The sequence below is a fragment of the Mustela erminea genome, chromosome 15 (assembly GCF_009829155.1).
Source record: "Mustela erminea isolate mMusErm1 chromosome 15, mMusErm1.Pri, whole genome shotgun sequence".
Classification (NCBI taxonomy): domain Eukaryota; kingdom Metazoa; phylum Chordata; class Mammalia; order Carnivora; family Mustelidae; genus Mustela; species Mustela erminea.
The window spans coordinates 28,403,530-28,428,179 of record NC_045628.1 but is presented as its reverse complement, the minus strand read 5'-3'; the positions used below and the strand labels follow the sequence as shown (position 1 = coordinate 28,428,179).

At 38.2% G+C, this 24,650-nt stretch overlaps 1 protein-coding gene across 1 annotated transcript in view; it reads left to right on the top strand.

Moving 5' to 3' along the window:
• Nucleotides 1–4,870: 4,870 nt before the first annotated feature.
• The window catches only part of NDFIP2 (Nedd4 family interacting protein 2), a 64,711-nt gene continuing 44,931 nt past the window's right edge, over nucleotides 4,871–24,650 (top strand). The window contains exon 1 of the mRNA XM_032314556.1: nucleotides 4,871–5,165. Within this exon, the coding sequence (XP_032170447.1) occupies nucleotides 4,893–5,165 (273 nt within the window). The 5' untranslated portion in view covers nucleotides 4,871–4,892. The remainder of the gene's footprint in view (nucleotides 5,166–24,650) is intronic.

Here is a 24,650-nt window from a genome sequence, read left to right as displayed (position 1 = left end):
CAATGAAAATGCTAAATAAAAATAGTGTTAGGACAGCTTCTCAGAATTCAGATCTTTTCTAATTGCTGCCTGGTGATGCCTCCATATATAATAGTACATATATAAAATAAGGCTGATAGGAAATACTTAATATGGAAATTTATTTTAATCTCTAAGCTAAGTCTCTTACTTTTCTTTCTCCCTTTGCTTTCTCTCTCTCTCTTTCTCTTTATCCTTTATTGTATAGAGACTATTTCAGCTTGTAGTATTTAAATAAACATGTGATATGGGACGCCTGGGTGGCTCAGTTGGTTGGACGACTGCCTTCGACTCAGGTCATGATCCCGGAGTCCCGAAATCGAGTCCCGCATCAGGCTCCCAGCTCCATGGGGAGTCTGCTTCGCTCTCTGACCTTCTCCTCGCTCATGCTCTCTCTCACTGTCTCTCTCTCAAACAAATAAATAAAATCTTTAAAATAAATAAATAAATAAATAAATAAACATGTGATAGTCAGTTTTCTGTGTCAACTTGGTTAGGCTAGACTCCAATTACTCACTCAAACACTAATCTAGGTGTTGTTGTGAGGGTAGCTTCCAGATAATGATGATCAAAGTCCAAAATCGTTGACTTTAAGTGAAGGAGATTATCTTGTATAATCTGGGTGGACTTGATTTAATCTGTTGAAAGGTTGAGAGCAGAACTGAGGCTTCTCTGAGGGAGAAGAAATTCTGTCTGTAGACAGCAGCCTCTAGAATTCTTCTAGAGTTCCAGTGGCCTGTACTATGGATTTTGGAGGCTTAGCTAGACCTCACAATAGTGTAAGCCAATTCCTTGCAATAAATCTCTTAATATGTATGTCTACTGGTTCTTTTTCTTAGGTTGAACCCTGATTGATAAAAAAACATTAGCTGTATTTCAGGTTCTTCCAACATAGTGTATGAGAATAAACAGAGGAAAAGGAAGTAGATACCTGATTGTCAAATTGCTCACTTAGATCTTCTCTCTAAAATTACAGAGCTGAACAGATGACAGGAATTTCAGAAACAGTTAAATAAGGAACACTATGTGAAACTAAATTGAGGTCCAAGCCTCCAAACTGCTTCAAAGATCCATATACATGGTAACAGAGATGAAACGCTGGGGTAGTAATTATGCTTATTTTCATTTACCAAAGTGGCAATGATTTTTTTGTGTTTTCTAAAACCAGTGTAGAATATAGTGTACAGAAAACAATGGCTAGTGAATTTTTATTATGTAGAGATAGAAATCTTCACAGAATGCAATTTTATCTCTTTCAATCATTCTCTAGGTAATTATGCAAAATCATTTATATTCCAAATACAATTACCTATTAGGACCTATGGTCACACTTAACCATCAGCAACTACTTGAGGAGTAGATCTACATTGCATGTTCTATGCTGTATGTTCTGTGTTGTATGGGAAGTGATAAAACACTAAAAATCACTGAAAAAGTAAGGAAAATTTGGAGCACTTGCCTACCTGTGATTTAGGCCTGTGTGGAAAGCCATCTGCAGGCAATAGCATGTCTGTCCACTGCTCTTTAATTGGTGGGAATATCAACAAACAATCTTGGCACATGTATATGCAGTTTAGCATACCCCATTTGAACCAAGAGGAGACTATGGAGGGTGTAAGAAATCAGTTTACCTCTGGCAAGAATGACTCTGCTTCTGGGAAGATAGGAGGGATTCCAGTGAGAAAGTATCTCCCAGGAGAAGGGGTTCCTGAGACTTGAAAGCATCACTCTTCAGAAAGCATCAAAGTTATTTTTGGAGTGCCTGGGTGGCTCAGTGTGTTAAACCTCTGCCTTCGGTTCAGGTCATGATCTCAGAGTCCTGGAATTGAGTCCCGCATTGGGCTCTCTGCTCAGCAGGGAGCCTGCTCCCCGCACCCCCCCTTCTCTTTGTCTGCCTCTCTGTCTATTGGATCTCTCTCTGTCAAATAAATAAAATCTTTTAGAAAAAAAGTTATTCTTAGTGGGAAGACATTATGTTCACATGAGAAAATGGTAATGATGGTGGGGGGTACCGGGGGTTATTTTGGAGGTGAAACATCAATTATGTGAAAGGACCTTTGTAGTCATTTCACACAATTTTGATATTGACAATGTTTTATCACTTTACATTTTGCCACTTGTCTAGTTTGGGTTCTCCAGGAAGCAAATGCAGATATGAAGTTATGAGTGCAAGAGATTTATTGGGGAGTTAACATCTGTGAAAGGAAAAAGGACCGAGCAGGGAGACTCATTACAACACACTGCAGAGCTAACAAAGGCTCTGCCAGTTTAGCAGGCCATTCTGAAGCAAGGATAGCCCCTTAAAAGGGTCAGTGCCAGGCAAAAGTGATTCAACCTGTACCACACCACTCAATGACCAGATGCCATGCTGTAAATAACAAACATCTCAGGTTGAAAACTGAAGGAAACCCTGACATAGTTAACAGTTGGAGGTTGTTGGTTAATCACACTCCTTGCAGCTGGTCAGAGCATTTTCTGGATGGGGAATCTTGGCAGTTTATCTCCATGTCTGCCCCAGCACTGCAATGTGGCACTCATGAAATTATAGTTGGCTGTGTATTTGGAAGTGAAAATTGATTAGGCGAAAAGTGTATTAAAATTCGAAATTTCCACTTGAAGTAGTTTATAAAGAGGCACACTACCACCAATTCCTTAGGTAACTGGAGTTGTCACCATGGAAAGACCAGGGATTGAATATATGGGATTTTGCTTAAATCCTCTAAAATGATAAGAATATTGTTACTCCTGTTTCATCCCAAATGAGTACTCTTACGGGACCGTGCAGGGCCTCCACTTGCGATGGCCTATTACAGGTCCCACTGGCTTAGTTGTGCAATAGGTAAAAGGAGCTCAGAGTGGCGTTTTGGGGGATATGAGGAAAAAATCATTTATTTCATATAGATCAAGAAGGTGGATTTAAAGAATCCACTTTTTTTTTTTTTTGAGGGCATTATAGCATAGTGCTTAATATGGAGGTGACTCTGGAGTCTGTGACCACTTGATAGTGATTTGGCTTTTGACAACTTCCTGAACCTCTTGATGTCTTACTTACCTGATTTATTAAACAGGAATTATAGTCGTGCTTACATCATGGAGATGTTGTGAGGATAAAATGATATAACATTTATATAATTATAAAATGATATAATACAGCCCCTGGCTTGGGAAGGGTTCAATATCCATTAGTTATTCTACTTCTTTTTCCTCTTCCTCTTCTTCACTGAAAAAGTGCTTTTCCATTGATTTCTGCCCTTTGCTCTCTAGATTAGCAAAATGTTCACAGAACTTGGGAGGAGGGTAAAATTAAAAGGATCTGCTACCCTGACAGGATTCAGGATGTTGACTTTTGTGTCAGGTCTTTAGCTTTTACCATTATGTTCTCAGTTCTCAGTACTATTCTGGGTGTGTTAGGCATAAAAAAAAAAATAGCCTCTGCCCTTAGCAGTAGTGTATTTCAGAAACAACAAATAGACATATAAATGATTAATGAAAAACACAAGCACACATAAAATTAAGTTCTAAAGGAAAAGTATTGGCCATAAGTGATGCAGGAATCTAATTTCATTTTGCTGACACTGTCTGCTGTTTTGACCATGAAAGATGATATCATTTGGGGTGAAATTGTGAGGGTGACCTCTTGTACAATAATACAATAAAATGTCCTATTTCATCGTCTTCAGATATGAAAAATATGAACTTAGATCAAAAGAAAACAAGTTTAAAGACATTTAAGTATGATATTATTGCCTCTTTTTATTGTTAGCCTATTCATGCTCTCTACCACTAATGGGCCAGGATGGTAAAAACAGGAAGAACTGGCCAATGCTTTGAATAAAATTGTCAAGAAGGCTTAAATTTTTTTGGTGATGATCTCTTAATGAGTTTCTGTCTTTATTATATTTTTGCTACTTTAACTAGCTGATCGGGCTCATTCAGTGGCCTTTTTCATTCCATGAAGTAAAGTAAAAGAGATAGCTGGGCCAGATTATGTAGGATCATAGTTTTCAGGGCATAGAAAGCTGGTCTTTGGGTTAAAAGATACTTTATCCTATCATATTCTTCTACTTCCTAGGGAAATATGCTTTGTAGCCTTTGGGAGATAATCACACATAGTAGGTCATGTATGGTTAACCAGACAATGAGATGGTCTTAAAATGTTGCATACAAAGTGATTCTTTACGGTTAGATCCTTCGAAATTATTGTTGTATGATGACAAAACAGCCCTATCTTAGTATTTTTTTGTATCCTTCTAGTAACCTAGGGTTCTCTAGTAACCCAGGGCTCTCCAGGCCTCCTTCCTTCGGGAGATACTAAAGCTATAATTGAAGAGTCCCTGTTAGATTCTTAAAACTCATACTGTAACCAAGAGGGGGTTACCATTAGTGAGGTATCCCTTACCTCACTAATGATTTTGAATGCGCGTTATAGGAACGCCCTAGAGACGAATCTCCCTGCATTGTCCTATACTGGGTGGGTGATTAGAAGACGTGTTGGGTAAATGGGTGACCTGTCCTCAGGTGTGCCGGGTACGCGTTCCCTTTCTCCTCAACTCTGGTCTCTGCATGGTGTGACTGTGCCCGGCGGTGCCTGCGCGAAACCCGTCCAATAGAAAAGACGCATTAAGGCCGGTGATTATATATATATATATATATATATATATATATATATTTTTTTTTTTTTTTTTTTTTTTTTTTTTTTTTTTTTTTTTTTTTTTTTTCCGTTCGCTTTGCCACCGCCCACTCTCGAAAACCTAAACAGTTCCCCGGACCTGTCTTACTTTTCCATCTCCTCCCACCCAGCCCAACCCCCCACCCTGCTCGCGACGCGAATGTGACGCCTGAGGACCCAATGAGCATGCGCAACCGTTCCGAGCATGCTCAGTAGCGCGCGCGGCGTTCTGGGGCTTCACCTCGCGGTGGCGGACGCGGAGGTTTCCGCGGCTGCTGCGGGAGCGACAGGAAGTGAAGCGGCCCGGCCGGGCAACCGCGGCGGCAGAAACAGAGGCGGAAGGGGCACTGCGGCGACGACGTCGGCGACGGGGGTGGACGAGGGGGTCGAGCACCGAGAGGACTCGCCCGCTCGGAAGCCGGATCCCGAGCCGGGCAGGATGGATCATCACCAGCCAGGAACTGGCCGCTACCAGGTGGTGAGTTCCTGCGCCCCCGCCCCGGCCTCCTGCCCGGCCCTGGACCGGGGGACTGTTCCCGTGGACGACCAGGGAGTCCCCTTATTCGGGCTAAAAACTAACTTAATTTTCTTCTTTTTTTTCCTTACACCTCTCCTTTTGGAGCTTGCCTCTGACTCCTTCGAGACCCCTCGACCCAAGGCTCCTCCTATCTCCCCACCCCTCTCCCGCACAGTATACCTCGCTGTAGGACACTCTCCGTCCCCCGCTTTCTACAACTTATATTTGTTTTACTTCTCACTTTTTCGATCATTTCCTTATTCCCTGGCCCAGTCACATCTGAGACATTTCCCGTGGATTGTCTGCTGGACCTGGTATTGAGTTCACATATCTGCGGGGAAGATGATCGCCGTCATAAATGGAGCGGGTAGAGGGGAAGGAGGTGGAAGCGCGATGTAGGGTGGGAAGTGGATTCGGTGAGAAATACGGGTTGAAAAAATTGTGTCACTATAGAGAATAATGGTGCTGATCTCGTGTCTCGGCTCTAGTTAACCTTGTCATTTTGTCCTTCATTTTGTTACTATTAAAAGTGACTTTTTTCCTATTCCGACTTTTTTTTGGGGGGGGGGTTAGGCGAGGAAACAAGTTTTACTAGAAAAAATGGAAATCTTGTTTGAAAAATTACTTTTCATTAAATACAGGGTTTTCCATTCAACCACATAAGCCTTTTGTTCAAATGAGTGAAAAGTGTCCCTCTGGTTTCAGTGTCAATTTTTCAAACGTAGTTTTTCCTCTAGTGTTTATTATGGTCCTGGAATTGGAGGTTTCTATTGTAAACCCTCTTACAAATGGACTCAGCAGTAGTTGACTCTGTTGTTGTTAGTAGGTAGCCTGTTAACAGTATAAACTTTCAGATGGCAATTAAGTTAAACCTTTCTACTGAGGAAGAGGAGGAAAACAATATGCAGCATTGGTGGTGCAATTAATAGTACTGTTTGTGAAATTTTACCAATATAGAGCAGATTTCACTCTTAAGTATGTATTTGCACATGTGAGTCTTAGTTTTGAGCTAAGAATTTCTTTTAATAATTGTATTTTGACAAATATGAAGGCTACTGAAAGATGAAATCCCAACATATGTGATTTTGCGTTTTTCTGAGATAAAAGCTCATGATGCTTTCATTTCATGTGCTTTACATCTTGTAAATCTTCGAATGATCTGTGTTGAATTTTGTGAAAATTTGTATTTTCAGAATGCTTTGGAAAAAATTGCTGCCAGTATGGAAGGCATTTTCCAGTTGTCATTGTATACAGTTTTGATAGTTTATTTTTTGTTTTTAAAGGTATTCTTATTTTTGCAGATGTTAGCTAAAGTAAAATTCAGTAGGTTAATATTGAATACTATTTCCATTGTCTTTTTTCTAATCTCTTTTCTTTCTTGTTCCTGTTTTTTCCCTTAAAGGCATTAGCTGATCTGAAGTCTTTCTCTTTGGGGATTTTGCTTATCAGAATCAACCATGTTCTCATACACAAGTCACTACTCAACATTTTTAACTGATATAGTTGTGCCTTAAAATAATTTGTTATATTGTCATATTTGCTTTCAGTTAGGACTTGACTTAATTATGAAAAAAAAGTTACTAACACCAATGTTTTAGGATATTTTTTTCCTTTTCTCTACAACAATAAGTGGACAATATCATATTTTATTGCATTTCCCCCCCTCAATTGGATATGTGTCCTACATAGACTTAGAAATAGACTTTGGGTGGAAGCGTTCCTTTAGAGCAGAGGGCAAAAATTTGTATTTTTAAAGTTACTGTTCACTTTTAAGTAGGTATGATAATGATTTGTTTTCTTTGTAAGGCAAAGTGTTTGGGAATCTAAGCGTAGTTTAAATTTGGATGTTAATTCCTGTTGCTGTGTAATTACATGATTATTTCATTTGTCTAGTATAACTCTTGATTTTGTTGAGAATGGCATGATGAATAACTATATCTAGTTATTCCAAAGAAGCAGCTGTATTGGTGCCTAGTAGACTTTTTGTCTAGGGACAGATCTGCAGCTCTGGTTTGTTTATGTGATGAACACAACTGCTGTGTTGCTGTCTTTAGCTCAGTCTTTTTGAAAACTCTGGAAAGATTAATAGATCATTGAGCAGCAGTAAACAGTTTCAGTAGTTGTGTTTGGAGATGACTAAGTAGGAGATAGGCACTTTGGGGTGAGATAGTATGTGATGTTAATTTATCACTGATTGATAGAGTTAAAATTTAGCTTTCTGTATTGGAAAGCTGGTGGTGATGCCCAGGACCATCAGAATGACTCACTGCCATTAACCTATGCACAGGTTTTATGTGGAAACTGGTTTTTCTGTGGTCTTTTCTTCCTTCTCTTGTTAATGTGGATCTGAATTTTGTTAAGTAAAGCAGTAGGTAACAATGTAGAGCTATAAAAACCTTAATTATTACCCTTCTAATTTCAGCCAAAGCTAGGTATGCCCTATAGTTTCCTTGTGTTATGGGGAATTAAGTCTCGTTTGGGAGAAAATGAGCAATGTTGCCAAACTATGTAGTAGTTGCTTTGGCTTGAAGCTGTTAGGCCACATTCTAACTTTGATGTTCTCTCTTTTAAAGGATTATGTACCTGAACCAAGCTGACTACTGAGGTTTCAAAGATAATTCTGTATACGAGTCAGGTTGGCACTGTTGATTGTAGCAGTAGTTTCCCAAACTGATTTCCAGAATGATGATAATAGATGGTCTTAGAAGATTTATGACCTATATTAGTGTGTTAAAACATATTTGCATATTAAAACCATGAGAATTCTGCAGTAGAGACAGTCCTTTGGATTTGTTTGACCTAGCTCTTCCTAAATTTTGATCACGGAATTTTGAAGAAAATTTTAAGATTATCATTTCCAAAATGTTAATTTTTCTGTGAACATAATGAAGTTTTCATACTGCAGGGGTCTAGGTACTTTAGTCTTATATCTGAAGAATTAGAGTTGTCCTTGATAAATCAGGGGCGAAGAAGATTGACTATTGATGGTTAAAAAAAAAACACGTTTTAAAGGTATCTGGGCTTGTATTTAGGTTATGCTGTTTACAGCTTGTGGGCGCTTAGCTTATTTAGTTTACTTAATATTTGAAGCCTCAGTTTCATCATATTAGTACCTACCTCATAAGGATTAGTACGAGATATATATGTTGTAATATATGTAAAAGATGTAATGCAGAGGCCATTACATGATAAATAATAATATGAGTAACGTAAGGTATATAAAGTGTTATATATATTTCAGTTTTTGTTTGTGACCACTTTTGTGTCTTTTTTACACAGCAACATGAATATCAAGTATTTTTTTGTTGCTCATTTCAAGTACTGTGCAGAGTCTTAAGATGTGATTTTACCATATTTATAGACTAGTAAGTTAGTTTTGTTAATGTTTAATTGTTGCTAGCAGAAAACAGGAGACTCCCAGATCAGAAACACTAGCATTATTACTCATACCACAGCAAGCTGCGTGAACGTCAGCATTTTTGTGTAGGTTTCCCTTATACCCAGGTCCCATCAAGGTGATGAGTCTAGATGGATGCACGTAGTGGGTCCCAACGGAGTAACTCAGGACCAAGGCTCCAGCACTTTTTTGGCAAGCAGCAAAAATTTTAGCGAGCAACAAACATACTCTCCCTTAGAGTATAGTTATGTGCTGTGGTAACCTTGACCGTCTTTGTTGCCTAGGTGACTTATTACAAGAATCCACTCAGTATCAGGAAGTAGATAAGTTTTGCAGACTTTCACACTCAGCAAAAACAGGCAGGGACAGTCAGGCCTATGGCAGACAACCTTACTCAATAGTACACGTTCTTGATGAGATAGTAGATGGGGAGTTTTAGGTGGAGTTATTACTTTTGTTTTCCATGTTAAAGAAATACTTCAGTCTCTTATATTGCTCTCTAATTTTTGCTTTCTTGGCTCACCTCTGTTTCTTTGATCCTCACTTGTTTGTTTCCTTTGAATTTATCAGTATTCTTTATCTGGCTTATATTCTTACCACACCACTTTTACATCATCGGTGTTGCCCATTGCTTAATCTAAGAGGTATTTTTCTGTGTTCATCTTGCTTGATTTCTGTAACATTGACACTGGGAACTTCCTTTCTCCTTGAAACTCCTTATTCCTGGTAGGAAGAAGCTTTCTACTATTCTCTGACTTCTCTTTGTGAACTCGTTTTGTACTTTTAAAATGTTAATACTGTCTATGACATCGACTATTGTAAGAGCCTACTTACTACTTTCTCCCTTCATCTGACCATCCTTCCGTGTCTTTTGCACCGTGAGTCATATTTGTAGAGCTTAAATTAGTATATCATCCTTTTTATTGCTGAATAGTATTTCATTGTATAAATTGAATGACTACACTACAGTTTATTCATACTCTGTATGTTTATTCATACAGTTTATTCATACTCAGTTTATTTATACTCTGTTGATGTAGGGCGCCTGGGTGGCTCAGTGGGTTAAGCCGCTGCCTTCGGCTCAGGTCATGATCTCAGGGTCCTGGGATCGAGTCCCGCATCGGGCTCTCTGCTCAGCAGGGAGCCTGCTTCCCTCTCTCTCTCTCTCTCTCTGCCTGCCTCTCTGTCTACTTGTGATTTCTCTCTGTCAAATAAATAAATAAATAAAATCTTTAAAAAAAAAAAAAATATATATACTCTGTTGATGTATATTTGGCTTGTTTCCAGTTTTTGGCTATTATGGATAAAGCTGGTAGAAATATTTTTTAGTAATATTTTTGTACAAATCTTTTTTTTTTTTTTTAAAGATTTTATTTATTCATTTGACACAGAGAGATCACAAGTAGGCAGAGAGGCAGGCAGAGAGAGAGAGAGGAGGAAGCAGGCTCCCCGCGGAGCAGAGAACCCGATGCGGGACTCGATCCCAGGACCCTGAGATCATGACCTGAGCCGAAGGCAGCGGCTTAACCCACTGAGCCACCCAGGCGCCCTGTACAAATCTTTTTATCAACATACATATTTATTTCTCTTGGGTGGAATTACTGAGTAATAGGATAGGTGTACGTTTACTTTTATAAGACACCACCAGACTTTTTTCCAAGTTGTACATTTTACACTTGTACCAACAATGTATGAAATTTTGGTTGCTCCACCAACTTGCCAAATCTTGGTGTTGTCAGTCTTTTTAATTTTGGCCATTTTGATTGGAATTTTGAAATCTAAATTTCTGGTTTTCAACATACAAGTTCCTTGAATGGACCTTTCCATACCTGTACAGTGCAGTATCTTAGCAGTTCCTCCTCTTAATTTTTAGGCATTAACTTCTCTTTTCTGGCAGGACCTCCTTAATACTTGTTCTTCATCCATGATGTATTCTCTTTTACTTCTTTATTTTACGTATGTTTATTTCTCATCTGCAGCTCTGTACCACACCATGCTGGTTTGTTTGCTTGTTCTTAAATGTAAAAACTCCTACAGAACTATAATTGGAAAAGGGAGAGAGGGTGAGTTACTTGTATCTCATCTGCATCAAGGCAGAGAAAACTTGAAAATCACAGTATTAGAGAAATTGTTATAATGAAATGTTTTTGTGTGTCTTTCTACCTTCTAGACCTGGTGTATTTCAAAGGTGCTTCAGGGTACAGGGTTCCTGTGAATGTCTGATTTTTATCTCAACTTTAGAATATGTTTGAAACTTATAAAAACTGTAATTGAGGAATTTCATACTCAGATCTATTTTATACCAAGTTTCCAAAGCTTGAAGACAAGTATTATGTTGTGTGTTGCCAGGTTAATTTGTTTTTGATCAAATTAAAGTTTCTCTGGCTATTTCTTTGCTTGTAGTGATATTAAATGAAAGTGTGTCACTGATTTGATTGAGTGCAGTACTTTTTTTTTTTTTTTAGTTATACAAAATAAGAAAAAGTGTTGGTGAGGATGTGGAGAAATAGGAACCCTTGTGCACTTTTGTTGGGAATGCAAACTGGTGCAGTCACTGTGGAAAACAGTGTGGAGGTTCCTCAGAAAGTTGAAAATAGAATTCTGCTATTCAGTAATTGCACTACTGGGTATTTACCCCCAAAATACAAGAACACTGATTTAGAGAGGTACATGCACCCCGTGCTTATTACAGCATTATTTATAATTATGGAAGCAGCTCAAATGTCCATCCATAGATAAATAGATACAGCAGATTGTGTGTGTGTATGTGTGTGTGTTTGTGTGTATACATGCATATTATAAAAAATGGAACATTAGTCATAAAAAGAATGAAATATTACAATTTGTAATATGGATAGAACTAGAGAATATAATGCTAAGCCAAATAAGTCAGAGAAAAAGAAATACTTTGTGATTTCACACTCATATGTGGAATTTAAGAAACAAAACAAATAAAAAAAGAGCGAGACAAATCAAAAAGCTCATTCTTAACTATAGAAAATAAACTGATAGTTAACCAGAAGGGAAGTGGGTTGGGGGATGGTTGAAATGGTGAAGGGATTTAAGAGTACACTTGTCATAAGGAGCTCTGAGTAACGTATAGAATTGTCGAATCACTATATTATAGACACCTGAAAGTAATGTTAACACTGTATGTTAACTGTGCAGGAATTAAAAAGCTTAAAGCTTTATTAAAAAAATAAAGTACAGATGAGTATACTATATTAGCACACCTAATTGATGCTGAATCAAATGCTAGCCTTGCTTAGGCATATTTGAGCAGTACATGATTTAGTAATGACCAAAGACTCATGCAGTAACAAGTAAGTGTGTTGGATTTATGTCATGAAAATACCACATTGTAGTTTATACCACATGCTTATTTTATGTTTTGAGAGCCTCTTGTCAGATTTATGCTTAAGGTATGGGAACAGTTTTTGGATATCATTATTAACTATAAAACAGAGGTCCTGAAACTCATTTTTTCAATGTATAAAAATTTATGAAGTATCTCTGTCTGCCAAATTCTGTTTTAGGTGCTGATGAATAAGACAATAGCCAAATGTTTGGCTCATACTTTGGTGGAGGAGGGGGTGCAGATAAATAAGTAAGCATAATTTCAGACAGTACTAGGTAGGTTTTTTTTTTTTTTTAATAAAGCAATTGTGGAATAAATAATACATTTTATCAATACTAAAGTAGCAATAATAGAACAGTAATGACTTTGCATTATGTTAGGAATATGCTGAGAACTCTGCTAAGCGCTTTACACATATGAGTACATTTAATCCTTAGACTACTTCTGTGAAATAGGTGATATCCTTATCCTCCCTTTGCAGATGGGATAAAATGAGACATAAAGAAGTTAAATAACAGGCTTAGCCTTGATGGATTTGACATTCAGATTTTGTTTAGTTTTATATTGCTTTGTAAAAAACTACTGCGTATGCAGGCATTTTATTATGTTTCAAGATTCCATGGGTTGGCTCTGATCAATAAAGAGGTTCTTCTGCTCCATGTGATGAGAGCTGGGGCTGTAGCCGTTTGGGGGCTTGATCGGTTTGGAAGGTTCAAGATAACTTACTCAGTTGGCTAGCAGTTGATGCTGTTAATTGGGAGCTCAGTTGGTGCTGTTAACTGGATTGTTTCAGTTCTCCTCTGTGTTAAAGTTTAAAGGAGTCATAGGTTCAGCCCTACTCAAAGGGAAAGGAAATAAACTCCATCTCTCAGTGAAGGAGAGGCACACATATACATGCAGGTAAAAAATTGGTGGTGACCATCTTTAGAGATGTCACACCAGTTGGTTTGACCCCTCAGTTGATTGGAATCAGGATAATCAGAGAACTTCATCCATTTGAAGAATATGACAGTCAGGCTAAGGCTTGATTGAACTTTTCTAGTTGATGTATATTTCAAGTATGATAGTAGCTTATGGTGAAAATTAGTTCGTTGGTTTAAGAATGTGAAGAAAACTGGCTAGAGCAAGACGAAGGGGGTTGGCTCAGAGTGAAATGGGACAGACTATAGAAATTTTATGAATTTGGTAGAGGAACGGAACTTTCATTTACACCTGTGGCTTATAATTTTTCTTTCGTGAAAGCAGTGAAGTCTAGCTCCATAATTTGCAGGTCCCAGGGCCTAATGAAAATATGGAATCGTAGCCTGGGGCAGGGAAGCCATTTCCCTTCCCATAGGTCTGCTGTCTCAACTCACAGCAGATGGACAACTCCCAAGGGATTGCATCCTCCATGCCAGGACTTGCTCCACACCTGAATCAGCCAGAGGAGGAGACCTTGCTGGTTTGCCTGTGGATGTGTTATGTTGATGCCAGCCTGGAATGGGGGTGGCCGGTGCCTTGTTATACCAGAGCCAGAGGGTTCAACTGACTGAGGATCTTTCCTGGGGAGGCCGACTTACGGCTTCTTAAGAGTCCTGGCATATGCTCTGCTGTCCCAAGTGGAGTTTATAAAACTCAGATTCAGAGGTAAAATTATTAAACATTTTAAGATGGTGACCATAGAGCATTAAACCCCAAGCATGGGGCCTTCCTGAGGCAGGGTTCTTAGTGACTACACTGGTCATGTGCTCATGAGATGGCCCTGAAAGTGGTCTTACTGTGGGGGTGGTGGTGGTGATGAGACCAACTTCTGTAAAGGGCCAGATAGAAAATATTTTAGTCTTCCCAGGCCATGTGGTTTATGCCATAACTTCTCAGATCTGCTCTTGTAGGGCCAAAGTATCCATACTTAATACATAAACAGATTAATGTGGCTCAAAAACAGTGGGCTAGATTTGGCTTGCTGGCTGTAATTTGCCCATGTCTGATATGGGTGTTATGGTAATGTACCTCAAACAGTCCTGAAGCTTGGTCCTGTTGCCAGATGCTTCTAACATACTTTTTATTTCATCCAGTCTAGAAGCAAACCCTTAGGAATGTGGTTAAGGTTGTTTTGCATCACTTACTTCTACCTGGTAATCAGTCAGCCTCTTCAGCAGGAAGCCTGCTGAACCCCTAGAATTGGGGTAGAGATGAATGGGTAGTGGAATAGAGTATAACATTTTTCTGTGAGAATGGCAAAGATGAGCTTCTGGTGTCTGGTAGAATCTTCATTCTGTTGAAGTGGGCTTCTCATGGAGGCCCTTGGCCATTTTATTTAGAATAACTATACCCTGGGGTGCCTGGGTGTCTCAGTAGGTTGAGTCTCTGTCTTCCGCTCAGATCATGGTCTCAGGGTCCTGGGATCGAGCCCCACATCGGGCTCTCTGCCCAGTTGGGAGCCTGCTTCCCTCTCTGTCTCTCTGTCCACCTCTCTACCTACTTGTGATCTCTCTCTCTGTCAAATAAATAAATAAAATCTTTTAAAAAAAGAAAAACAATAAATAAAATAACTATACTCTTTTCATAGTACTCCCTAACCCCACTCGCTCTTTCAGTTTTTTCCATAGTACTGATCACTGTCTGATATTCTGAATATTTTGTGTATTTAATTTCTACCTCTTCCCTTCACCCCAGGTGTAAACTTCATGAGGACAGGAATTTTCGTCTTTAGTTTATTGCTGTATCTTTCAGTACCTGGCATATGGTAGGCATTTAGGAGTATTTGTTAAAAATGAATGAATGAATGAATGAATGAATGAATGAGTGTTGCTAGCTGAAGACCCAATTTTGTACACTCAAAATCTTTCTTATTTTATTCTGTTTTTATACTTGTTTTTTCATTGCTACTAAGACTTGGGCTGGTGGTTGTGGTGGTGGTGGTGGTGGTGGTGGTGGTAGTAGGTGTGTGTATCTGTATTACCTTCCAGTTTAGTGTAAATTACCTTTGTAATTACCTTCCAGTAGTGTAATTAGTCCAGTAATGTAATTACCTTCCAGTAGTGTAAATTACCTTCCAGCTTAGTCTTTCCATGTGTGTGAATGTGTTTATATGTGTATGTGATTGGCACTCCCTAAAGTTTAGTATAACCTGTGAAGCCATATGCATGGCCCTGCTTAGTCTCTTTTTTGATTGTGGAGTTGTAGGTACTCCTTTGATTTTCTCATCTGTTTTATATTATATTGATTATCAACTGTTCTCTTTTTATTCTTTCCTTTATGTCAGACTTAAATTGTAAAACATTGTCTCATTGTATATCTATTAATAATACTTTAGAATGTTTTTTATATATGTAGGCCTGACTTAAATTTAAATAGCTATGAAATACATTCTGCTGACATTTATTAAATGTAAATTTAATGACAAGATCCTTGTAATTAGGACTAGCCTAACTAGCATGTGATTGTAAACCATCCTGCATCTGTTTTAACAACCATGTTGTTGTGGTTCCTTTCAGAGTTTGATTACTTAGCTGGAATTAAGGTGTGGATAAGATTCTTGTTAAAGACATGCTAAATGCAAGTTGGGAAATGCTGCAATGGTCTAATATTTACTATCAGATTATCTCAAAGGTTTGACTTGCTTACTTTAAGATTTGTTGGAACATGAACTGTTTAATATTTTCGAAGTTTAGGAATGTGCTCTGGTTTAGTTTGTCTATGATGTTTCTCTAGAATTACCTATTACATTATGTAAAGAAATTGTGCTGTTTCGTGTAGGCTTAGAGTCAGGAAATAAAAGAGATGGTTTTACCTTTTTACTAATTTTGAGGTGCTTACGACTTGTAGACTTTAGATGTTAGATTGAAGAAATCCAGCAATGACAGTTTTTATAGAACATATGTTCTCACTTAGAGCTTTCATTTATCAACATGACTTTTTGTGTGATTTCCCCCCAAAAAGGAAGGGTTTTGACCCTTTTTAAGTTTTTGTTTGTAACCTTTAGAGAACAACATGAGCTTCTGCTTATCTCCTTCCTGCTTGGTTTGTTATTGCCCTGCACATGAGCCAATTATTATTATTACTTTTTTTTTAGATTTTTATTTATTTATTTGAGAGAGAGAGTTCAAGAGAGAGCACTTGCGGGGGGAGAGGGAGAAGCATACTTTTTGCTGAACAGGCAACCCAAAGCAGGGCTCGATCCCAGGACCCTGAGACCATGTCCAGAGCCGAAGGTAGTCGCTTGACCAACTGAGCCACCCAGGTGCTCCCATGAGCCAAATTTTGAACTATATTACTTTTGTTCTCTTGCTCTGCCCCTCTCTAACCACCACTATAACACATGCTTTCTGGCCTTTTGGCATTTGAACATATTATTCCCCTTTTTCCTTTTCTCCCACCTTTCTCCAGGATTAGTTTCTGTTCTTTGTTCAGATCTGTTTAAATGTTCTTTTTTCCAGAAAATCTTCTTTCACCCCTTGCTCTCCCTCCCCCCTTCCTTTCCCACCTTTTACTACCGAGTTCTGTGTGTTCTTTAACACTGTGCACTTATTCCTTTCTTTTCTTTTCTTTTTTCTTCTTTTTTTAGATTTTATTTACTTATTTGAGAGAGAGCATGCACTAGCTGGAGGGGGGATGAGTAGGAGTAGCAGAGTAACAGACTCCGCTGAGCAAGGATCCTGATGTGGGGCTCGATCCTGGGACTCAGTGGGATCATGACCTGAGCCAATGGCAGGCGTTTAACCAACTGAGCCACCCAAGTACCCTGCATGTACCCCTGTCATAGTTCTTATTCCATGGTATGTATTTTGTCAACTCAATGGGAAATAGAGCTTAGGTTTCTCTTGTTTATTAGCATAGCTCACAGCCAATTATAAGTGCATACTACATATTTATTGAAGAAATAGATGAGAGTCTTTCTCAGTGACTTCAAGGGTATGCATGAGGTTATTGGTGTATTATCTTATTTATGAAGTGAATAGTTTTGTAGAGTTAATGTTAAAACAACAACAATGTATTGCCTAGCCTATATAGTGATGTTCTTGGTGTCCATAGTTAGGGTAGGTATTTTCTTTTTAGAATAGTGCTGAGGCGGGGCACCTGGGTGGCTCAGTGGGTTAAAGCCTCTGCTTTCAGCTCAGGTCATGATCCCAGGGTCCTGGGATCGAGCCCCACATCGGGCTCTCTGCTCAGCAGGGAGCCTGCTTCCCCCTCTCTCTCTGCCTGCCTCTCTGCGTACTTGTGATCTCTCTCTGTCAAATAAATAAATAAAATCTTTAAAAAAAAAAAAAAAAAAAAAAAAGAATAGTGCTGAGGGATTATTTAGATGAATTCTGCTGTTTTTACTGATTCATCATCTGACTGATGGCTTATGTTTGCAAGATAGTTAACTATGGTTAGGTTATTTGGTCTACTTACGGAAAGAAGGAAAATAAACTTTCCAAGTATGTAAGTTAGTGATCATTTTCTTCAGCCTTTTCATTTTAGAGAAGATTGACTGAAGGAGGGACTAGTCGAAAAGCTTGGAGGACAAATTTTACTTTATTACCAGCAAACGTATCAGTTAAGTTAAAATGTTACATATTATGATATATACTATATTAATATAAAATAATGAGAAATATGAGTCTCCTTTTGTCCTCCAAGCCTTTCTTTTGGAAAGAAAAAGAAACAATCTTTTTAAGCTGCTTTAACTGTGTTTTTAACATATATGTATATTCATTTATTTGTTGATTTATTAACCTTACAGTTGACCCTTGGACATTGTGAGGGTTCGGGATGCTGCCTGCTTCCCCCACCCCTCATCAGCCCAGAATGCTTGTATAACTTGACTCCCCCAAGACTTAGCCTACTGTTGACTAGAAGCCTTAATGATTAACAAACATTTAATTATCACTTATTTTGTATATGTATTATATACTGTATACTTTTTTTTTTTTTAAAGGTTTTATTTATTTGACATAGAGATGGAGAGCACAAGTAGGCAGAGTGAGAGGGAGGAGCAGGCTCTCTGCCAAGCAGAGAGCCCGATGTGGAGCTTGATCCCAGGAACCTGGGATCATGACCTGAGCCGAAGGCAGCTGCTCAACTGACTAAGCCACCCAGGCACCCTGTTATATACTGTATTCTTACAATAAAGTAAGCTAGAGAAAAGAAAACCTTATTAAGAAAACTGAAAATACAGTTATAGTACTGTACAGTATCAGAAACAAAGCAATGTGTAAGTGGACCCACACAGTTCAAACCCATGTTGTTCAGAGCTCAGATCCACCTTGTTCCTTGCATGTCCCTTTTTTCCTCCCGGATCGTGATCTCTGTAGTCTCACCTCTGGTGGTCAGATTTTGGCTTCTCACTTAAAGCAATGTAACGCTGGGCCTATTACTTCACCTCTCTATGCCATTGCTTCCTCATGTATAAAATAAGGATAGTACGGATATAGGACCTACTTCATAGAATTATTGTGAGGATTGAGTGTATGAAAGGCACCTAATTTTTGGCTGAATCAGTAATTAGTATTTATATTTTATGACATGACAATATATTGTTCACTACTGAGTCAGGTGGTGTAATTTCTCTAACTTTTAGAATTTTTAATGGAGTTGCCTAATTTTTATTTCTTTATTTTTCTTTGTATCTTTGTTAATTCTTTGCATATCCTATGGTGATTTTTCAGAATTTGCTTTTCAGCTGTATTCTTTGGCCAAAAATTATTCGTTTCTCTATTTTGTTCTTTGAAGATGTTCTTTTATTTTATTTTGTTTTTTATTTTTTCAGTGTTCCAAGATTCATTGTTTATGTACCACACCCAGTGCTCCATGCAGTATGTGCCCTCCTCAATACCCACCACCAGGCTCAACCATCCCTCCAACCCCCGAACCCTCCCAGACCCTCCATTTGTTTCTCAAAGTCCACAGTCTCTCATGTTTCGTCTCCCCCTCCGATTTCCTGCCATTCACTTGTCCTTTCCTTCTCCTAATGTCCTCCATGTTGTTCTTTATGTTCCACAATTAAGTGAAACTATATGATAATTGACTTTTTCTGTTTGACTTATTTCACTCAGCATAATCTCCACTCCCATCCATGTTGATACAAAAGTTGGGTATTCATCCTTTCTGATGGCTGAGTAATATTCAGTGTATAAGGGGACCATATCTTCTTTACCCATTTGTCTGTTGAAGGGCATCTTGGCTCTTTGAAGATGTTCTTAGAACCCTTCCCATTTCATCTGTACTGTTTGTTTTCTAGGCCTAGTACAGAGCTATCATTTTCATTGATTTCAGTAATTTTGCCTTACTTCCTGGAACATAGTTAGAATAGCTGCTTTAAAATCCCTGCCTGGTAACTATAATCTGAGTCACCTTGGAGTTGGCTTCTCTTGATTGCCTTTTCCTCAGAGACCGTTGTATATTTTCTAGTATTTTTTATTTCTAGTAATTTTGGATTTTATCCTGGATCTTCCGAGTTTTGCTGTGCTCCTCTGGAGAATATAGATGTTTTTGTTTTGGAGGCAATCAGCTCAACTTTAGATTTTAAGTACTGTTTCACACTCTGTCTACAGTGCATTTGAATTATATTCAAGTATAATATTAATTCCTTAGGCCTGTAGTAATCTATTTTGGGTCAATCTTACACATGCATGATTCCAGAGTTAGTGATTTCTCTTCACTTTCTGGCTGGTTGGGCTCCATTTCATGCTTCCCTTGCTAGAAATAGCAGGATTTCTATTGGGTTTTTGTAGCTAAAGCTATGGTGCTTTTCCACAGCTGTGGTTCTGCCTTAGCCAAGCTGCAAAAAGAAAGGTGGGGGGTGGGGGGAATTTCTGCAGGTTGTTTCTTCAAGTTTTAACTTCCCTCCACATCCCTGTTTTTTTTAACGATCAGATTGTTCAGACAGTTGGGTTGTTTCATGTGTTGTCTTCCGTTTATAGTTGTAATCAGTGGGAGGCTTGAACTGTAGGGGGCCTGTACTGCCATGCTGGAACTAGATCCCACTATAGATTTTTGAGATTTTAGTGTTTCTACTTCCTACATTAAGTTTCTTCCTAATATTTTTGTTTTGCTCTTCATTCATGTTGGAAGTTTTCTCTAAATTTGGGTCCTCCTTCTCTGCCCATATGTATTTTATAAGCTGTGTTTATGTGTTACTGACTTATTAATTGGTGGGCTTTGGTGTTGTGTTATTTCTTGGTGAACCAACCAATTTAGTTAGGATTGTCTGCAATTTAGTTAGGAAGCTATGGTAGTAGTTGAGCTGAGAGTGATGGCTTGGATTTGAGTAGTGCCATTGAAGGGCAGTAGATAGGTGGATTCAAAGATACGTGCAGAGTGTGTGTGTGTGTGTGTGTACTCCACTCAGCATTAGAAGTACTCATGAAGGTCATATTGTGGCAGAGTAGACGACTACTTTTGATTTTTTTTTTTTTTTTTTGGAGGCATCTTGAAATAGAAAGAGCCTGAGTTTGGAGACAGTATAACTTGTATTCGAATCTTGATTTTGCTTCTAACTAGGTGTGTCAGTTCAGTTAGCTCAAGTTCGTTTCACCATACTTCTCATACTCAACCATACTCAGAAGGTTATGGTAGAGACTAAAGTTGATGATATTTATAAAGTGACTTTGTTTTTTAAACCAACGCTTAAGAGGTTTTTACTGTCAGGCATTATTCTTAGTATTTACCGGTGTTAATTTTTGTAAGCCTTACAAAAACCCTATGAGTAAGTATTTCCTGTTTTAGATGATAAAACTGAAGCCCAGACAGGTCACCGAGTTGGTAAGTGCTGAAGCCTAGATTTGAAACTAGAAAAATTGATTCCAACCCTCATTATTTAAACCTAGTATGCTTCTTATTCTTAGCCCAATACAGGTGGTTGGGGATAGGTTCAGAACTATTTGTGCTAGTATTTTATTTCATTTATCTGTGTATATGCCTACACAGTGCTTTTCATTGACCTAGTTAAAAGCAGAATTACCATATAATGAAATACTTTCAAGTCTTTATCAGTGGTTAGTTATGCTAACTAAAGATTTCTCTTTAAAGCAAAATGCAGTCTTTTAAGAAGTAAAGCATTTAAATTACCAGGTTTTTCCGCTCCTCCAAAACTATTTGGTAATTTTTTTTTATTATGTGTGCTGAGGTTTGCTGACAGTTGGAATTTGAGTATCATAGAGAACCACCTACTCAGTTTCTTCCTGGAAAGTAATTTTGCTTTGTTTTTTTTTTTTTCTCTCTGGAAAGTACTTTTGCTCAAGTTATAACATTTTTTTGTCTTGTACATCTTTGTTGCTAGTGCAAATCAACATAGTAATGGAATTCATTTGTGTAAATTTTTGTTAGAAAATGCCAGTCATGTCAAGTTGTGTGGAAAAACTCAGTGTAATTGTGTTTCTGTATTGACCAGTATTTAGAAATGTGACATTATAGTGATCTCTATGAGGATGATATTATATATATAGGAATAAGGAAATACATTGAGTTGAGTCAGTATAGGAGTACATGATTGCTGACTTTTTTGAAAGGAACAGAGGGGGAACATCTGTATGTTTGGCTTTGAATATTAGGAAGTTATGGAGATTATGTATTTAGATTTATTAGCCAACTTCTGAGGGTTTGCTTTTTCATATAACACCGATGGATGAGTCTTTCAACTTTTGCCTACAGTGGCATCTTGGCATTTGCTGTGCTTCCTGGATGAATCATTAACAACTTCTCTCTGTAATTTATATTATTATACTTAGTTTTGCTTGAGGATTCTGTTTGTAGCTTCTCTGTATTTATTGAGGAAAAACTGATGTTTCAGGTGTGGGTCCTGACTGGTCTTGGCTCTCTGATTACCTGTGATAGAATATGCAGACTTTTATTTGCCTTTATTCTCTCTGTAGCAGCCCTACTCACACTGTATTGTGCCCTTGCTGTAGAGCTCCTACTTGTTAGAAGCTAGAAGTAGTGGGGATTGATGGGTTGGGATTTATACCCATTTCTTGCACCCAGTGTATGATCTAGAATATAGTAGGCCCTTAGTAAATGTTGGTTGAGGAACTGTTGGGTAACTGGCTACTGAATGGAAATGAATGATTCACAGAAAGAAGATGAGCCTCAAAACCCAGTCAGGATTTTGCAGCTAGAAGGTGGTGGAGATCTTGAATTTCTATCTTCTGGCATCAGATTATCTTCTTTTCTAGTTTATTCATTTAGCAACCACCCAGTCTTCTAAGAGAATGTAAAATCAGAAAGACAGTACACCACCCTGATTTTTTAAATGACAAATAAATGCTTATAATAGTAACTTTAACATTATTACAGGGGCTAGTTGCATTATGCCCTTGAAAATGAAATGAAATCATACCAATTATACACTCTTCAGCTTCAATCCGGTCTGTGTGTTAGATGCAGTTTCCACAGCTCTTGATTCAGTTTTAGCTAAGTCTCTTTAAAGTTAGCAGAGTAAAATAAGGACCCCTACCAAAGAGACAAAATGAATCGTCAGAGGTAGGAGGAAAACCAGAAGGAAACAGTTCTCTGGAGGCTAAAGAAAAACCAATTAGAGGTACACTAAATCGTGTTGAATGTATTAAAGATTTTCTTACAAGAAGGACTGAAAAAAAGACTTTTGGATTTAACAATTAGGAGGTAGGTGTTCTTAGCAAGAGCTCTTTGAGTAAAAGCCAGTTGGTGATAGATTGGGAGAAAATGAGAATTAAAAGTGCACAGAGTAAGAATAGTGCTCCCTCGCTCTCTCTCTTTCTGTCTCTCTCTCTTTTTTAGGATGTTTGTCACCGAAGGAAAGAAAGGAGAGATGGAAATAGTTCAAAAAGCACAAGGGGGAAAAACTCCTTTATTTTTAGCTGATGGCAGTTTTTCCTCTTTTTTAAGTATGGCATGAATAGAATATACATGTGGGTAGAGAAAAAGAAACTAGTGGGGAAAGGAAGGAGAGACATAATTTAAAGCAAAAATGATCCTTTGGGAGGCAGGATCTTCTCTGTACAGTTATCTGGCATTTAGGAGCAAAGAGTATACGTTAGGATGGATGCCATAATGCTAAATTTAGAGATGCAGGGGAGAGAAGTTGAAGGAATTTTTGCATGAAAACCTGTTTTCTTCTGTGAAGTAGGAAGCAGAGATTTTGACAGAGAGCTCCAAGGTTGAAAGTGAGGAATAGGAGATTGGCAGAGCTGAAACACCTGCCATGGTGAGCGCTAGTTCTGATGGCCCTGCTGGGATTAGAATTGAAATTTGTAGTGGCGCCATCATGTGATTTGTTTTCCTCTCTCTACCAGAGTATAGCAGTCAGACTCATTCCAGATTGGATTCAATAGGTAGATGTAGTTAGAGGATACAGGAAGTAGGAAATTGAGTGTGAGTGTCACGTGGGTTTTTCACTTTATAATCCTGACTACATATGATAGCAAGTGAAACATGTGATAGTGAATGGAGGCCCTGAAGAATTGATTTAGTAGAAGTTAAGGGAGAGAGAGAGGTAAAAGCCAGGAGGTTGTGACCAAATTCTAAAGTAGAAATCTATCATCTTCTTTTTTTTTTAAGATTTTATTTATTTATTTATTTGTCAGAGAGAGAGAGAGCGAGAGCGAGCACAGGCAGACAGAGTGGAAGGCAGAGTCAGAGGGAGAAGCAGGCTCCCTGCGGAGCAAGGAGCCCGATGTGGGACTTGATCCCAGGATGCTGGGATCATGACCTGAGCCGAAGGCAGCTGCTTAACCAACTGAGCCACCGAGGCGTCCCAGAAATCTATCTTCTTTAGTAGAAGAGGAATAAATGAATATAATCAGATCAGGAAAGTAGTAAACTGAAGTAGTCTCTGGACCAGTCAACTCTGAATATTATTACTTCCTGTCTTGTAGCTGAGGTGTTAAGTTGGTTTAGTTAGTGATCCTGTAATACAGTGGGATTTAGGGCAGGGGGGATGATATTGGGGGTGGTTAGAGAGCTGGCTTGTAAGTCTTGTTGACTGGGGAATGAGTTGGGACCCTTGTAAATAGTAATAACAGGATGCGAGTGGGTCTGACAAACTGTATGGACAGTGTGAATTTTAAGAGAGCCTCTTGATCTAGAATTGGCAGTATCTAAGAAAAATTTCCTTATTTTCTTGTTCCCAAATAAGGGAAGCTGTGGGAGGATTAACACTTTTGAGAGGTCTTTGAGGAATATAATGCCATCCAGGGAGAGTTAGATTTTGATTAAATATAGAGAAATCATTTTGTACAGTGACGGAAGGTGTAGAGGTTTTTCACGATCTACAGGATTTCTAACACTGGATTGAAAATTGTTAGAACCTGGATTGTAGAGTTTAAGTTAATCTGTTGGTTTTTATGTAATATATTGTTCTTTTTTCTTATTATATAGCATTTTTAAACTTTAATTTTAAAATAATTTTAGACTTACAGAGAAGTGTGGAAAACTATTGCAAGGAATTCTTATATACCATTTATCCAGTTTCCTCAAACGTTGACATTTTATTATATTTGCTCTGTGATAATCTCTTTATATGTATGTTCACATACAAACATATAACTGTGTTTTTTTCTGAAACATTTGAAAGTAAATAGCGGACATGCTGTCCCTTTACATCTAAATATCTCATCTCAGTGTGTGTTTTCTAAAAACAAAGTCATTCTTTTGTAAACTACAGTGCAAATTACTGAAATCAGTTAAAGTGGTATAAAAATAGAACCTGTAAACAAAGTTCACTAGTTTCTCAAAGATCTTTGAGTGAAAG